General features: G+C 41.6%; 4 protein-coding genes across 7 annotated transcripts; all 4 read left to right on the forward strand.

Annotated features, from left to right (window-relative positions):
- The first annotated feature begins 39 nt into the window (after positions 1–39).
- Positions 40–3921, forward strand: LOC6569060 (F-box only protein 28). Its single transcript, XM_001995031.3, has 6 exons — positions 40–225; positions 445–825; positions 1696–1944; positions 2016–2211; positions 2283–2590; positions 2653–3921. The coding sequence occupies exons 2-6, from the start codon at positions 532–534 to the stop codon at positions 3391–3393; spliced, it is 1788 nt and encodes a 595-aa protein (XP_001995067.1). The 5' UTR covers positions 40–225; positions 445–531; the 3' UTR covers positions 3394–3921.
- A 247-nt stretch (positions 3922–4168) lies between these two features.
- LOC6569059 (SET domain-containing protein SmydA-8) lies at positions 4169–6688 on the forward strand. Its single transcript, XM_001995030.3, has 3 exons — positions 4169–4426; positions 4488–5751; positions 5828–6688. The coding sequence occupies exons 1-3, from the start codon at positions 4374–4376 to the stop codon at positions 5978–5980; spliced, it is 1470 nt and encodes a 489-aa protein (XP_001995066.1). The 5' UTR covers positions 4169–4373; the 3' UTR covers positions 5981–6688.
- Positions 6689–6736: 48 nt separating this feature from the next.
- LOC6569058 (SET domain-containing protein SmydA-8) lies at positions 6737–8587 on the forward strand. The gene is made up of 4 exons (XM_001995029.3): positions 6737–6918; positions 6978–7106; positions 7185–8307; positions 8370–8587. Exons 1-4 carry the CDS (start codon positions 6818–6820, stop codon positions 8538–8540), a joined length of 1524 nt encoding a protein of 507 aa, XP_001995065.2. The 5' UTR covers positions 6737–6817; the 3' UTR covers positions 8541–8587.
- A 191-nt stretch (positions 8588–8778) lies between these two features.
- Positions 8779–14901, forward strand: LOC6569103 (uncharacterized protein KIAA0930 homolog). 4 transcript variants are annotated; one of them, XM_032740906.2, is made up of 8 exons: positions 8779–8841; positions 9132–9322; positions 10529–10695; positions 10758–11180; positions 11252–11696; positions 12949–14340; positions 14450–14599; positions 14666–14901. In XM_032740906.2, the coding sequence occupies exons 2-8, from the start codon at positions 9208–9210 to the stop codon at positions 14704–14706; spliced, it is 2733 nt and encodes a 910-aa protein (XP_032596797.1). In that variant the 5' UTR covers positions 8779–8841; positions 9132–9207; the 3' UTR covers positions 14707–14901. The 4 variants fall into 4 exon arrangements, with proteins under 4 accessions (XP_032596797.1, XP_032596796.1, XP_001995064.1 ...); XM_032740905.1 differs by lacking the exon at positions 8779–8841 and adding an exon at positions 8899–9035; XM_001995028.2 differs by lacking the exon at positions 8779–8841 and having other exon boundaries at positions 9043–9322.
- The last annotated feature ends 1152 nt before the right edge of the window (positions 14902–16053 follow it).

Below are 16053 nucleotides of genomic sequence, written 5' to 3' on the forward strand. Positions count from 1 at the left end.
ATAATCGTTGACAATCGATAGGCAATTGATATTAAGTTCGTACGTCTTCGACCATTTTTTTTGCGTGTACGTAGTTTTAATTGTGCTCATGTAAAATTGTGTAAAAATCCCATGAAAACGAATTAAATATAGGAAAAAAGTGTTGTGCTGTGCACTAAACGCTTCAGCACGCTAAAAACGATACAAAAAACGATGCGCACACAATAATTCCATTGAATAAAACGGGTGAGAAAATGGTTTATGCCATTGAAGTGCGTAGCAAATTACACTATGCGAGTTTCCACTCCAGCCACTCGTTCACAACGAGTAGTTGTCGTCGATTAACGTCGCTGTCGTCGTCGTCGACAATCAGTCAATAATCGAAATCCAACAAAACCCGCCATTAACAAGCATTGCCTGTCCTCTGCTCCCCTCTCACTCCGTCTTTATCGTTGTCATTCGCAGTATTCTTCGAGATCGACATTTGAGAGCTGCAATCAAAATTTCTTTGTGCATTTTTTGGCTGCAAGTGCAACAACTGCAACATTCAGCATGGTCTCAACGCGTCAAATGTGCGGCAGTGGTGCAGGCTGCGGCGGTGGCTCAATGTTCGAGGAGACGCCAACATCCTCGCGTGCCACTGTGGTGAGACGCACCACAACCAATTACCAACAACAACAGCAGGAACAGGAGCAGCAGGAGCAGGTTGCCAGCTCCTCCTCCACTGCCTCCTCGTTGGATGTGGCAGCCTCGCAGCCTCCTTTGGACTTTCTCGATTTGCCCACGGAACTGATCATTAAAACGCTTGGCTATTTGGATTATAAGAAAATCAGCAATCTGAGATTGGTAAGTCGTCGTATTTTATTTAATCAATAAAATGCAATTTGCAAAAAAATAAATGTAAGTAGAATGCGCGTGGGTCGCTTCTAGCTAATGTTGGTTGTGTATGAGAGAGGGGCGGGGTAGCGGTTAGCGGGGCATGTTATTCAACTACCTGCATGCACTTGTGTTGTTTTTGCCTATATTTGTTGTTGTTGTTGCTACTGCTGCTTTAGTTGTGTTATTTTTACCACTCAAAAGTCGATGCCGTTTACGAGCTGAGCGCGTGTCGTGACACGATGTGTTGAGCAGAAATAGACACGACAATGAAGCGGACAAAAATACAGAGCAGAAATTTAATCCTCTTTTTTTGTTATCAACATCTTCCTATTGGCGGCCTTCGTAAAAAATACTCTGGAAACTTGAGAGTTTTCATTCGAAGCAGCAAGTTTTTTTTGTAGCAATTGACATGAAATAGTTTATTGTTAATGTGAATGTATGCATGCATATATTGTATATTATGTATATATTTGTTATGACATGTTATGATTAAATAGCTCATTGTCGATTTGAATAAATATATATATTTATTTTTAGTTTAAACAAATTTTCGTGTCACGGGTCTACGTCTGTTTTTTTTGCTTTGGCATTTTTTTTTTGTTTCTGTCATGAAACAGATTTTGTGTGCATGTCTGTTTGCTTGAGTGTGAGTATCTATGTGTGTGTTGTGTATGCGTGTGTGTTGTGTGTACGTGTGTGTTGTGTCTTGGTGAAGTAGGTAGTCAAATGTAATCTGATATATTTTGTAGATGCTCTTAAAATTTGGGATGCGGGAGCTTCTCTTTTTCTTTTTTGTATTTAAAACTGAATAAAAATGAAGATATAAAATTGTTGCAGGTGTCGCATCGCATGAACGAAATTTGCATGAATATGCTGAATGCAACATTTGCGCGACAAATCAAGACAACGTTGAAACGCTTCCAATTGATCAAGTCGAGCATGCCACGCAGGGAATCAGCACGTCGCCATCATCCGTTGTCCTGCGAATGCGACATCATCGAGACATGCTACATGCGTCTCTCACTGCTCCAGATGTCCATGGGCAAGCACATCGAGCGCGGACATTGCTGTTTCTTTCCGGGTGCCGTAAGTCGATATATATATATAAATATATATATATATCTGTTATCCATTTAATATATTCAACTCCATTGCAGATATTGGATGAGGTGCATTCGATTTTGAATTATATCAGTATTACGCCACGTTTGCAGCGTCCATATCGCGTGACGGATGAACTCTTTGATCTCTCCACCATGGCCATGGAGTACTTTAAGGATCGCATTGAGCCCACGCTGCCGGGACTGGCGTATTTCAATAAGGACTTCTTAATGCCCGCAATAACAAAGCGGCGTTAGTTTCACATTGATTTTATTTCAACTTGTTCAACTATTAATCAGATTCTCTCTCTTTCGCTGTCGCAGCCACATTGGCTATTAGCTCGGACCTCTCGGACAGCGCAAATAACTCACCACCTCAAAATCATATGGTCTTGCGTAAGGGCATACGCAAGATTAAGCAGGGCATGAAAATGTACAATAATCAGCTATCGGTGCTGCGCAATGAATTGCGCACTTGCAAGCGTAAGGCTGGTGAGCAGAGCAAACAGCTCGCCGAGCAACAGAATCTCCTCGCCGAGCAGCAGAAGCAAACGCTCGAGTATGCAAATCGTCTGGACGAGAACGACAAAAAGAATGAGGACATGTCTCGCAAATTCTCCACATTGTTGCAGGTTAATCGCAAGATTCAGTTTAATCCTTAAATCAATTGATAATTACTGTTTGGTTTCTGTAGGAACTCAACAAGTGTAAGACCGAGCTACAATTCTGGCGTTCCAAGAGTCCCGCCATACCCTTGGCGTGCAGCTCATGTAATCAGAAGGTGTCCCCAGTGCTGCCGCCCGAGGATCTGCAGGCGCTTGTCAATCAGGGTGTCGATCCCGAGAATATCATAATCATTAACGATGAGATCGATGCGGATGTGGATGCGAATGGAGATGGTGATGAGGGCGATAATGCTAACGGAATTCCGTTGACAGTCTCTGTGAACAATCCGTTCGCATTTCCGGACGAAACCACCACGGCAAAACTGTTGGCTGTCGAAACGGCTGCAAAGAATCTGAAACGTAAATATGCGGCAACGTTGGCAATGGACACTGAAATCGCCAACGTCGCTGTCGAAGCAACGTCCAATGTAATTGCGTCCAATGCGACACCGTCTAATTCAAAAGTGGAGACAGTTGCAGGCTCAGCCGGCTGTGGCGGCTATTCCACAAAACTCTTTTATGGCAATCATCAGCGCAGTGGCGTCATTGTCAGTCCAGTGTCCATGAAACTGGCATTGCTCACCTGCAATAACAGTGCAAAAATAGCACCAATAGTGGAACCAAATTTGGTTGAATCTTTGCCAGTGGCTGTGGTATCTGGAACGGACTCCTCGAATCTGGGCGTCGAGCAGCAGTTGGAGTCGAAGAAGGCACGTAGAGTACAAAAGGCCAATCGGTGCTTCAATGCACATGGCAAACGCAGTAAATAAGCAAAAAAAAAACATATACACACAAAAAAAAAGATTACAGTTTTTTTACTACTTATACATACACATACATATATATATATATATATATTTACATATAAAAGTCGCACATGCCTCCAAGCTCTGGGTGTAAATGTGTGTGCGCGTCTGTAGTGTTAATAACAAAAAAATCAGAGGAATCAAATTAAATATATATATATACATACAATACATACATATATATCTTTTACGTACATCGGTTTGCATTAGGCATTCTTGATTATCAATAATATGATTATGATTATGATTATGATTATTACCATTTACAAAATGTATCTGTATGTTCTTTGGCAACAAAAATGCCAACAACACACACACACACGCAAACAAAATACAGGCACAAATAAAAAAAATCACTTCAAACACAACACACTGAAAAACTTAAAGATACACTTCAACTTGTATGTAGTTTATTGCGAGCAAAAAAAACCCGATAATAATAATTTAAAAGCAACATAATTTTAATTATTAGTAGACCCACACAAACACAACAAATCTTAAAGCAGGTGTGAAAAATGCCATGAAAATAAAAATGGCAAAGAAATATTTTAAATAAAACTTTAAACGCATACAACAAAAAAAAAAAATGAAATGCAACAAAACAACCCTGTCCAATACTTAATCGATTACTAGGTGATTGCGAGGGCAAATTAGCAGTTAAATATCGAAAACAATGAAGATATGTGTGCCGAAGAGAGAGGGGCAACTAACTAAAAATAATCGACGCACGCAATTAGTGAAAGTACCGAGGGAAATTCTGCTTGCCTACAGAGAGACCGAGAGGGAGAGAGCAGATGAGATGATCGGGTATATTTATAATTGGCGACTCCAACGATGGTCGAGTTAGTCGTCGCTTTGGCTGCGAAACGAGCGCAACGTGGAAAATTAAAAAAAAAGAAAACCAAAAAAAAAAGGAAATTTTCAAGTAGACGTAATCGAATGCAATGCAAGATTTCAGCGAAAACTTGCACGATGTCTGCAATGAAAAGTTGGGCAGGTGCGCTGGAATTCTGTGTCAAAAATAGACTTCCTATTTCCAATACACTGATTTATTTCAGGCATCTTGTGGCCAGCTTGAGCATTGAGGCCGGCGACACGCTGCTGGAGGAGCGACCGCTGCTGGTGACGCCCCACTGGGAGTGTGGCCAGCTGAAGTGTGCCCAGTGTCTGCAGGAATCGTATGTGATGTGCCGCAAGTGTCAGGTGTATCCGCTCTGCATGGACTGCAGCGAACACGATGCCTTCGAGTGTGAGTTCTTTGCCAGCGGCGCTGGTTGTCGCATTGGCAAAGATCTGCTCGTGAAGAACTATAGCATTTGTGGTCTGTTGAAGTTGCTGCTACTGCTGGAGCAGCCCGAGCTCCGGGCACAGTGCCAGTTGCTTGTCAGTCGTCCGATTAAATTGGACGATTATCGCAACGAGGCTGGCATGTGGCAGGAGCATGAGGAGCATGTGGTGCGTCCCTTAATGGCAAGTGGCTTAGCAGAGGCGTTGCCTGGACAACAGTTGAGCTCAGATGTGCTGCATGCCCACTGCATCCGGATCGATAGCAACTCGTTTGAGGTGACGGGCCGGGATGGTGAGCAGTTGAAGGGTGTCTATGTGTGCGGTGCTGGGCTGCCCCATCATTGTGTGCCCAACACGGTCGTCGCCCTGGACGATCAGTTCAACATGAAACTGTATGCGGCTGTGCCGCTGGCAACTGGCGATATTATTTATGCATCGTATACGAATCCGCTGATGGGCACCAGCCAGCGACAGCATCAGTTGCGTCTCAGTCGGCACATGGAGTGCGCCTGCACACGTTGCCTGGATCCCACCGAACTCGGCACGCACATGAGCAGCATGAAGTGCAGGGAATGCACTGATGGCTATGCTGTGCCTGATCTAAGTGGCACTGGTGATTGGCACTGTCTGGGTGTTGATTGTGAGGGAGTTATTCCAGCTGCCGATGTGCATGAGCTGCTCGCGGAGGTGGGCGGTGCGATGGTGGAGGCCAAGGGTGAACTGAACGCCTATGAAGCGTTGCTAGCCCAACACAAGCCTCTGCTGCATCCCAATCATTTTCTACTGCTAGACATCAAGCAGAATATTGCCAGCATTTTACGTGCCGAGGCCTTGATGAATTCCCTCAATGATCCCTGCAAAAAGCTGCTCGCGCGTCGCGTGGAACTCTGTGGAGATTTGTTGCCCGTTTGCCGGGCTGTTGTCCCGGGCATCTCTAAGCTGTATGCGATTGCTCTGTTCGAGTACCTGCTGACCTTTGTGGAACTCACCGAATTGCAATTTGCCGAAGCGGATGTGGACAAAAAACAGTATGCGGTAAGTAAAGAGAAGATTTATATATGTATTAATTGGATAACTGCTGATCTCTTGTGGATATCTCTCGGACCAATAGGCTCTGCTGTCACGTGCACGTTCGGTGGCCAAGGAGGCATTGGATTTGCTGCAATTTGAGCCGGAAAATTCGGCAGAGGGTTTTCTAACCGAACGCATCAGCATGGAACTCGAGCGCATTGAATCGGATATTATGAAATATGGGAAACTTTAAGAGAATTTTTTAACCAGTAGAATTTTCATAAAAATTAGTATCACAAATTCCTATAAATCGACAAAACTCTGTTAGTTAGAACTTTGTTTGAATATTTTCAAGTATACCAAAAATATTTGTCTCTACAAATTCTCAAGCATTAAGTCTATATCGTCAACCCTTCTCATATGGAATTTTAAAAACCCTTTAAAAATGTATCGATAGCAATTATAATATAAACAAGAAACAGTACAATTCATTATCGTGACTCTCAACTTTACTCTACAATCTACAAATCCTCAAACTTAAAATGTATATCGTAATATTGTGTGTACAGGGTGACTAAACTGAATGTTCAAGAACTTAGACAACATGAAATTTGAATTGTTAAGAATTTTAAATGTATTTTAATTGTTAACAATAATTTAATTATTTTCTTCTGTATTTAAATCTTTTTTATTTGGCATATTAAAATTCTTTTAAATATGGTTGTCAATTTATAGTCATTCAATATAAATAATAGTGTAGTAAGAACTCTGTTCTAAAATCAATAGAATATATTTTTATGTATCTCAAAACTGATGCCGCTTAGAATGTAAGCACCTTGCTCATATAGTTTCTAATATAATGGCCCTGATCGTGCCCAGGGCGGAAGGTTCAATAGCCAAGCAGCTGCAGCCAAGGAAAAGTAATTTGGATGGGGGGAAATCAAGCGAGGAATCACTGGTCGAAATAAATAAAGAATTGCAATAAAATATAAATAAATACAGTCAGTCGCATTTAGCGAGACAATATGTGTATGTAATATATATATACATCGGATGTACTCAGTCCGACTCTGATAATTGACGACAGCACATGCAAATTAGCGCAATCTTTAAGAGAACCAATAGAATGGCTGCTGTATCTGAAGATTTTGCCAAGAAGTGTGAAGTGAAGGAGAATGAGACAATGGGCAGGTGGGTTCAATTGACAAGGACACTCAAGATTAGAAGTGACCAATCCAATTGGATTATAGATATGTGATTGCCTCGACCAATATAAGAGAGGGTGAAACGGTGCTGTGCGAACAGCCGATATTGCTGCTCTCAAATAATACGGATCGGCGCTGCAGCAGCTGCTATAAGCTGACCAACTCCTTTTGCGGGTATGTATCTTCGATAATCCCATAATTCTCAATAACTGCCGGATTATATAAAAATCTATCCTATCGGGGAGTTGCCAGCAAGTGTCGCCTCCTTCCCCTATGCGGCGAATGTGTGCACCACGATGCAAGGGATTGTAAGCGACTCGCCGAGCTGCAGCTGGAAGAAGAGCAAGTGGAGAAGCTCCAAGCCCAAGCAGAAGTGAACAATGCTCTCACGTATTTGGTGCTGAGGGAGCATAAGGAGACCCAGCCACAATATGAGCAACTGCTGCAGATGGAGTCACATCTGGCGCTACGCCGGAACACAGAGATCTGGCGCACATATCGCGAGCAGGTCGTCTTGCCTTTGCAGTCTACTGGACTCCTACAGCAATTACGCAATGGCGCGGAGATTGATGAGGAGCTGTTGCAGCATCTGCTCGGCACTACCGACGTCAATGGCTTTGAGATCCGTGCTCCGGAATCGGGTGGCACCTTGCGTGGCCTTTATATTCGTGCGGCACTCTTTCCTCACAGCTGCACACCCAATCTGGTGACAGCTATCGATGAGGAGAGACGCATTAAGGTCTATGCGAATCGCTATATACCGGCTGGTGAAATACTCTACAATTGCTATACCAACATTCTGCTGGGTACTGAGGAGAGGCGTCTCATCCTCAAGCAGGGCAAATGCTTTGATTGCCAGTGTGCCCGTTGCCAGGATCCCACAGAGCTGGGCACTCACATGAGCAGCTTTGTGTGTAAGACCTGCAAGGGTGGCTATATAGTGAAACAGTTGGAGTCGGGCATCTGGCAGTGTCTGCTTAATCCAGAGCATACTCTAAAGCCGGAGTTTGTTGCAAACGTTTTGGAGCGGGCCAAAGAAGAGGTATTCCATGCTCGTGATGATATTTATAGGTTGGAATTGCTCCTGGCTAAGCTATCACGACTGCTGCATGGCAACCATTATATTATGTTGGATCTGAAGCAGAATATTGCCTCAATACTGAGGCAGATTTTACAGAATATGGCCCATCGGCCGAATCGTAAGGTTTACGAGCGTAAGATTCGCCTCTGCCAGGAGATATTGTTGGTGCTGAAGGTCCTTACACCGGGCATATCCCGTCTAAAGGCTATAGCTCTATATGAACTGGCCAACACACAGGCGGAGCTCGCCCGGAAATTGTTCAGCGAGCAGGAGCAGAGTACCCAGGATTTGCTAGTGAGTTGCATTCTTACTACTACATTGAATATTAAAATATTTAATTTACATTTCAATCCCAGGCAGAGCTGCACCAAACCGAGGTTATGATCCGGGAATCTCTTCGTATGTTGCTCTATGAGCCAATTTCTACGCCAGAGGGGCAATTGGCGCACGGTATGCTAAGGGAGCTGAAGGAGCTGCAGAATGATATGAAAATGCTTCAGCAGTCCAATGACGATGTGGTTCATTAACATAAATTGTACAATTTGATTATATTAAAGCAATAACTTTTCAATGATTTTCAAAAAAGATGTACAAAAATTGGCGCACAAAATCGATATCTTCCGAGCTTGTGTTATCGGAACTTTGACAGTGGCGGTGGTCGATAAATGCAAGTGTCATATATGTACTGTTTAATTGTATTAAAAGCTATTGGTATTGTTCAATTATAAAAAGCTTGAAATTCAGCCTGATACAATTGTTATTTCTATATGCGAAACAAAAGCGTCGATTGTCATGACAACAGAAACAGCTGATCGACCAAAATAAAAGGTGACTGATAAAAGCGGAGGCAATGCAAGCGGCAGCAGCAACAGCAGCTGTATAACTAAACAACCCCCAGCTCAAAAAAGGGGGATGACAACAAATGTGAGCAGTGCAAAAAAAGCTGCTGCCAATCACAATTTGCGCTCTTCACTACGAATTAGTTACTCAGCAGTTGCTCAACACTCGTGGCGCTTAGCTCTGTAAATTCAATAGCAAAAAAAAAGAAAACCAACATGAAATTATTTGCACAAAACCCAAAGTGACTAATGCTGCTCAAGATTGTGAAATAATTACAGCCCATTGTTGTCTACTTGCGAAAGAGAGGCAGAGAAAAAACCCCCGCAAACCAACGACGTCATAGCAATAGCAATAATGGCTTTGGCCAGCGCAGCAGGCGCTCTGCTCAAACCACAGACGCCGCTCCAGCAGCTGCTCGAGGACATCAACTTCCAGCGCACCAAGGAGATGCGACAGCTGCTCAAAGATGGTAATTATTAATTAGCTTAACTCATTTTAATAATAACTTTTGCTGAAAATCTGTCTACATTTGCACATTATCGATTTGTCAAAACGCCCCATCCGGCAACTCCTTCCTCCTACCCTTACTCACGCACACAGCTGTTTTCCCTTGTGTATGTGTGTGTGTGCGTGTGTGTGCTCCACTTCCTTGCATAGATACACAAGTGCGGTTGTACATAGATTAGTTTGTAAGTATTGGTAATCACTTTAAGCTTTTTATCCGCTTGTTTCTTTTGATTTTGTTTACAATGCAAATTTTGCTGTTTAAGGCTCGCTTGGGCAGCTTTCGGCTTTTGTCTGTGTGGGTGTTACAGTGTGTGTTGTAAAGTTGGCTGATATAAATCTTTTGGCAGTGCTGTGTAAGAACATTTGTACGCTTTTACACACACACATTTCTATCGGCTAAACTTTTTAGGACAATATAGTGCTTACACTACATTAATAACCGTTATATTTGTATCACTTTTAAATGTTGCTGTAATATCATAAATACTTTACAGTAGTAGCTGTAAAATTATTACGTTTCAGTTCTAGCGTTGAATCAGTTTCGCAAATAATTAAAAATACTTTAAAACCCAAAATAAACAATTTAAATTATTTAAAACAAAACACTTTATCTGTTACTTGGAATCCCATAGTAATGTAGGTCGCTACTGCCAAGTTAATCATAATATGTGTAAATTAAATTTTTCAGTAGCAATAATTGCGACACCCCATCTGAGGTTTCTCTCCATTAAACCTATCAAATCAAAAAGAATTCTAACTTGAAGAATATCGTTTGCGAACTTTTGTATTCGATTTTTAATATCAAGTTTCATCAATTCAAAATGTATTGTTCAACTTGACTTATGTGTTTGGCTATATAGGCATATAACTCAGATTTAAAACAAAAGTACACTGAGGATGGGGCAACTTTCCACCGCATACACAAAACTTTCAATCAGTGTGCCCAATAGTTCACATAATCCACTACTCCTCAATCCAACGTATTGTGAAAAGTCCATCTAAAAGAAGCTTCATCGACTAGCATAAAATATTTAGCTACACGCATAGAAATATAGAATCTTAGAGTCGTTTCCCGTTTGTAGCTTATACTATAATCCTTATTGTTAGTATTATTTATGACATTTATTTTACATAATTTACTTACTCTATTAATATAATTATTACACAGATGGTGGCTTTGTGGTGCTGCAAGGTACAACTTACTGGACTGATTTGTTTGTGCGTCATTTTCTATTTCAAACGGAGCCCGTGCACAGCATCGACTCGGATGATTTGCTCTTCTTTGTGCGCAAGAAGCACGTGAAGAGCTCCTCGCGCCACATGCCCAAATATGAGGTGTATATTTTACATGATTAATTGGCTAATCTATAGATTATTCACACATATTCATTTTGCAGACTGAAGTTGAGGTATTTCGCAAGGATTCACGCAAACTGCCCATTGGTGATCCGGATGTGGACTGGGAGGAGACTGTTTACCTGAATATGGTCATACATCAGTTCGATTACACGCTGACTCTGGCCATTTGCACAAGGACCTCGCCAAAGGAGCTGCAGGTGCTGCGTCGTCACTCGCAGCGCGTCTACGCCAGTCCCAGTCGCAGGAAAATGGACACCAAAGGCGAGGGCGAAGAGATCACATACCCACACATCTGCTTCATGGTCGACAATTTCGATGAGGTCTTCAGCGATATCCTGGTGCGCGATGGCGAAATGGTCTGCGTCGAACTCGTGGCCAATGATAAGGATGGCGCCGTTCAAGGCGTAATTTTTCTCGGTTCCATACGCTACGATGCGCTGAAGAAGGTCTACGATGCTAGAGTAAGTGTAGCTTGAGGATGCCCTTTCTTAAATGTTTGCTCTAACATCTGTTTCTATTTTGCTGTTTCTAGCAATCGAGTCTGAGCTCCAAGGTAGCGCAACGCATGTCCTTTGGCCTATTTAGCAGCGGTGCTGGTGTGCAGACACGCTGCGAATTCGTGCGCATGAAGGGACCGCAGGGCAAAGGACATGCCGAGATGGCAGTGACCAAACCGAAAGGCTCCGGCGTCGAGACGCCCACCAGCGAACCGGGCTTCTGTGCCACCGATATGTGGGACGAGTGGGAAGAGGAGAACGATGACTATTGCACGTATCGGCATCAACGTCGTCTCAGCGATCCCAGCGCCAATCTCAATAATTTCTCACGCTACGGCTGGCGCACCAAGAACACCGGCCAGGACATGGTGACCAGCGGCACTAGCTCCAGCGCCGGCGCTAAAGCGCGCTCCGAGAACGAAGGCCTCGACTCCTTGGCCAGCGAAGTGTCCGAAATCGAAGCGGGCGATTTGCGCGACGGTAAGCTCCGTTTTTCTTCTTGCTTTCCTTTCGTTTTTGAAATTATATTTGCAACGGTTTCACAATCACTTTTCCTTTTGTTTTTGCATGTTTTGTAAATTGTGTATAATTGTAAGATAACTAAAAATAAGTCATTATGTAGTTAGTTGGAGTATTTAGTATTTGCTTCGATTTGTTGCGCTTTTTTCCTGCTTGCTTTGATTTAACTTGTAAACATGTTGTGGTTCCTACGATTTTCCTTAAATCAACAATTTTTCAAATTCAAATTAACCAACATTAATCTGTGTGTACATATACAAATATATATATATATATATAAGCAAAAGGACTAACCAGTAAAAATATATATATATATCCAAACAATACATGACTTTGCCGAGAAAGCAGGACAACTAAAACTACAGAGTATTAAATTTTAATTATGTATTTAATATTTGCTTTTCCGTTTAATAATGTCAAATTATGTTCACAACCAAAGGGGTTATTTTTTCTTAGGATCGGTTAAGTGTTTTTTAGAAAAGATTTGTAGATAAAAAAACTTGTAGGAATGCTAAAAGTTGAGATGTAGAGAGATGTGTGAAAAGATTCTGAAAATGTACGCATTGCTCGCAAATTTCACTGCGAAGCTAAAATGGACTAGTTTGGCCAAAATAAACATTGAGTTAAATTTCGTGAAAGATTCTAGAATGTAGAAAATTGACAAATTGATGAATGTATACAGCTAGAATAATGATTAATGATTTCTATTGTGCCAGAAGGAACAATTAAAGCCAGCCCTAAATACGATCATCTTCGAGCGATCATTTCAATCCCAATATTAGCATAGTTTGGAGCTCTTAGTAGGGTATTCAACTCAACTCAACTCTTTGCTAGCCATTGTACATAGCATCAGCACCAGCTTCCTTGGGGCCACTTCAGCCCGTGTTTATACAATATTAGGCTTTATCCTTTAAAACACTACTCAAACTCCTAATAATCCGCATCCCACAAAAAATCTAAAATTAATACAAAAAACATACCACAAAATAGTACTGTCTCGCCTATAGCCGCTACTCCCTTCCCCTGGTTTATTATTATTATTAATTTGTGTTTATTTATGATTTTGCTGCTTAACCCAATTTTGATTTGTTTGTTGGACAACTTAATTTTTAAGGTTGCTTGAAGACCGAATTGATTGTGTTCGGGCTCTTATATGTGTGTCGTTGTATATGCTTTATAAAACGCAAACAAACCGATCTATATCTACTTGTAGATCAGCAACGTCCTGCTTTCTCGGCCTCCGCGGCAAAACTGCACCCAAATCCGAATTGTGAAACGCTCAAGCCAGCAGCTGGCGAGTCGCCAATTGTCCCCGAATCCCCTGATCCGGCGGCAGCTAGTGCTGTGCCCGCTGTGACACCGCCGCCGCTCAGCGTTGCCGTTGAGGTAACCGTTCCGCTGAATAGCTCCGGCGGCAACAACAGCAGCACCTCCACCGGCTGCAATTGCTTTGGCGGCAAAAAGTTCAAGAAACGCTGGACAGCGGCCGGCGCCACCTGTACCCCACAGATGTCCGAGGTTTATTGTCCCAGCTGCGAGGATGCGTCCAACGAGACGCCCGCCTGCCTCAGCAAAATGCCCGACAAACGACCGACACGCCTGAAGCCAAAGCCGCCCAGTTTACTGTGCGTCGAGAGCGAATTAGTGGTCAGCAAACGAGGTAATCTACGTCTGGGCACGGACACTAAGCGCAAAGCCAGCAATATAACACGCAGCGTATCCTTGAGTGCTGCGGATCGCAGGACAAGCTTGCCAATGCCCAAAAAGGTCGCGGTGCCAGCGCGAGTGCGTTTAGTCAAGCCCAAGGAACTGGACAAGACGAAGGATGCGGATAAGGATAAGGAGAACGATAAAAAGTCCACGAATCAAAAGACAAATTTGCTCGCAAAAATTTCGCCCAAAAGGCTGCGCAGTGCCAAACCCAGTGAAAAGGACAAGGAAAAGGAGAAAACCAAAAAGGAGCAGGATAAAGATAAGGACAAGTCCAGAGACAAATCCAAAATGGCAAACAAGTCGAAGACTGCCAGTAATAACAATAACAATGCCAAGGCGGCGGCACCCAAAACGGAGGAATACGAACTGGCTGATGATGCTACCTCGCTGAATGGCGATGCCTTGGATTGTGCCGGCGATGGTGCCGGCGCCGCCAAGATTGCCATACTCAGCGAGAGTGACAGCAAGCTGATGATAAGTGTGCGCGGCCGTGAGGAGCTCCCCGTGGTGGAGCAAACGCCGACGCCACCGCCGCCGCTAACAACAACAACAACGCAAATATTTGAAAAGTGTTTACTTGTACCTGTGAAATCAGAGAGCCATCCATTGCAGCCGGCGACAACGTCGTCGGACAGCGCAACAAACAATGATAATAATGAGGAGGATAACGAAGAGGAGGAGTCGGTACCAACAGAGCAGCAATCGCTGCTCAATGGCGATTTGGCGAATGGCAATCAAATGCCCATGCCCACAGCGGCTAGCAGTGCCACATTGCCGCGCACCGCAAAGCAATCGTACTACAATAAGGTGCTGCATCTGGTGCCCAAGCGTCGCACACCGGACGGAACCAATATCTACTATTGGTGTGATCTGCCCAAAAGGGCGCTCAAAGGTCATTTAACTCAATTCTTCCTAATTAACTCCACTTGTCTCTAGTCTAAAAACTCATCGTTTAATCTCTCTTCTCTTTCTAAAATTGAATTTCGTTTATATGCTTGCAGAATTGGATGATGGCGCCTATAATCCCTTGTGGACCAGTCGTGGCTTTACGCAATCCTTTCACTTCTGGAAGGAAAATCGAAGGCAGCAGTCTACTCCGCTCAATGCATTCCTTACCTATGTCACACTGCCCTGGTGGAGCATTGCCAAGGGCAAGTAGTAATCCCAAAAATTTTATTTACCCTATTATTATTAATGGTTTTTATTCCGAATTGCAGATCTGCTGGATCATCGAGAGACGCCCATACTGACTTTTTAGTATTAGATGTTGCTCCATGCTTGTGATTTGCTGCTTAACAATGCTTTAAAGTATTATTATATTCTATTTATTTACACATGTCACAAAATTTTTGCTATATTTTAACAATGTTTATTTGTAATTTTTGTAATTGTTAATCTGTAATTTGTATATCCCAATAAGTTGTTTGCTCAGCTTTACTTACTAGAATATTAATAACTGTTCAAGATTTGTTTATATTTTTGATGTTTTGATTTATTTTAATTATTCGTAAATTGTTTTATTCAAACAAATATTTAATGACTGCTCTTACTTCACTTTAAGTTTTGTGACATGGTATTTTATTAGTTCATCATCTGGAAAATCATGTGATCTTTTATTTAATTATATAACTTAGGTTGCAGTCCTTGTTTATAACTGTACCATCATTCATTATATTTTACTTGGTTTATATATTTGATATTGTGATCCATTTGAATTTCCCCAGTCGAAAAATCTTAATATCTTAAAAAGTATTTAATAACTGCTCTCACTTCAATTTATTTTAAGTTATTATAAGTTATGTGACAGTGTATTTTATTAGTTCTCATTATCTGGCAAATCATGTGATCTTATTTTATATATTTATATAACTCAGGTTGCAGTCCTTATATATAGCTGCTCCATCAATCATTATCTTTTATTTGGTATACTTCCTTGACCAATGCCAACGTAAGTTTTACTAGCCCGCAACTGAGTTGAGTTTCCTAAGCTGCAAATAGAATCAAGTTGTCTAGGGCATTATTAGATATACTAACTATATACTATATGTAGTATGAATATATCTGTAGATGCAGCGCTGAGCCAACCTACAAATTTATAAAAAAAAACTTATATACGTATATACTTACTACGAAGCTGCATTTTGAGGTTATATATTAATGAATTGTTAACAACAAAAAAACACAAAATAAAATATATATATATATGTATGTAATAACAACATTTGTAAATTATATATGGCAACATTATATATATATATATATATTTATTTATTTATTAGAAAAGAGCAAAACTGCAAAACGAATTAATAAAAAACATTGCATACAATAATTTCTATATATATTGAATGAATCTTTTATAGAGGAGATGCAAAGAAAATCAACTTAATCAAGGCCTTATCAGCATTTAATATATATACTACATTCAACAGGTCAGCAGCACAGTAAAACAGGAAGACTAAACAAATATCAATCCATACTAAATATCAGTTGGAAGTGTTTAATATAAACTTCTAAGAGCTTTCTCTTTTATCCAAGCAGATCCCGGCGAGACTGTTTTTAATCTCAAGGAGCAAAGTACAGATGCAAATCCATATAAGAATATAGA

The sequence above is a fragment of the Drosophila grimshawi genome, unplaced genomic scaffold (genome assembly GCF_018153295.1).
Source record: "Drosophila grimshawi isolate 15287-2541.00 unplaced genomic scaffold, ASM1815329v1 contig_1367, whole genome shotgun sequence".
Classification (NCBI taxonomy): domain Eukaryota; kingdom Metazoa; phylum Arthropoda; class Insecta; order Diptera; family Drosophilidae; genus Drosophila; species Drosophila grimshawi.

What these genes read in the sequence shown, in the direction of transcription:
- LOC6569059 (XM_001995030.3), top strand. Translation starts at nt 4,374, where the DNA reads ATGCAAGATTTCAGCGAAAACTTGCACGATGTCTGCAATGAAAAGTTG. An exon ending in TGCAATGAAAAGTTGGGCAG is followed by an intron (nt 4,427 to 4,487) that starts GTGCGCTGGAAT and finishes GATTTATTTCAG; the next exon opens with GCATCTTGTGGCCAGCTTGA. An exon ending in TGGACAAAAAACAGTATGCG is followed by an intron (nt 5,752 to 5,827) that starts GTAAGTAAAGAG and finishes TCGGACCAATAG; the next exon opens with GCTCTGCTGTCACGTGCACG.
- LOC6569058 (XM_001995029.3), top strand. Translation starts at nt 6,818, where the DNA reads ATGCAAATTAGCGCAATCTTTAAGAGAACCAATAGAATGGCTGCTGTA. An exon ending in GAGAATGAGACAATGGGCAG is followed by an intron (nt 6,919 to 6,977) that starts GTGGGTTCAATT and finishes ATTGGATTATAG; the next exon opens with ATATGTGATTGCCTCGACCA. An exon ending in CTGACCAACTCCTTTTGCGG is followed by an intron (nt 7,107 to 7,184) that starts GTATGTATCTTC and finishes GGGAGTTGCCAG; the next exon opens with CAAGTGTCGCCTCCTTCCCC.
- LOC6569060 (XM_001995031.3), top strand. Translation starts at nt 532, where the DNA reads ATGGTCTCAACGCGTCAAATGTGCGGCAGTGGTGCAGGCTGCGGCGGT. An exon ending in AAATCAGCAATCTGAGATTG is followed by an intron (nt 826 to 1,695) that starts GTAAGTCGTCGT and finishes AAATTGTTGCAG; the next exon opens with GTGTCGCATCGCATGAACGA. An exon ending in GCCCGCAATAACAAAGCGGC is followed by an intron (nt 2,212 to 2,282) that starts GTTAGTTTCACA and finishes TCGCTGTCGCAG; the next exon opens with CCACATTGGCTATTAGCTCG.
- LOC6569103 (XM_032740905.1), top strand. Translation starts at nt 8,926, where the DNA reads ATGACAACAAATGTGAGCAGTGCAAAAAAAGCTGCTGCCAATCACAAT. An exon ending in AGAAGGTCTACGATGCTAGA is followed by an intron (nt 11,181 to 11,251) that starts GTAAGTGTAGCT and finishes TGCTGTTTCTAG; the next exon opens with CAATCGAGTCTGAGCTCCAA. An exon ending in AGCGGGCGATTTGCGCGACG is followed by an intron (nt 11,697 to 12,948) that starts GTAAGCTCCGTT and finishes ATCTACTTGTAG; the next exon opens with ATCAGCAACGTCCTGCTTTC.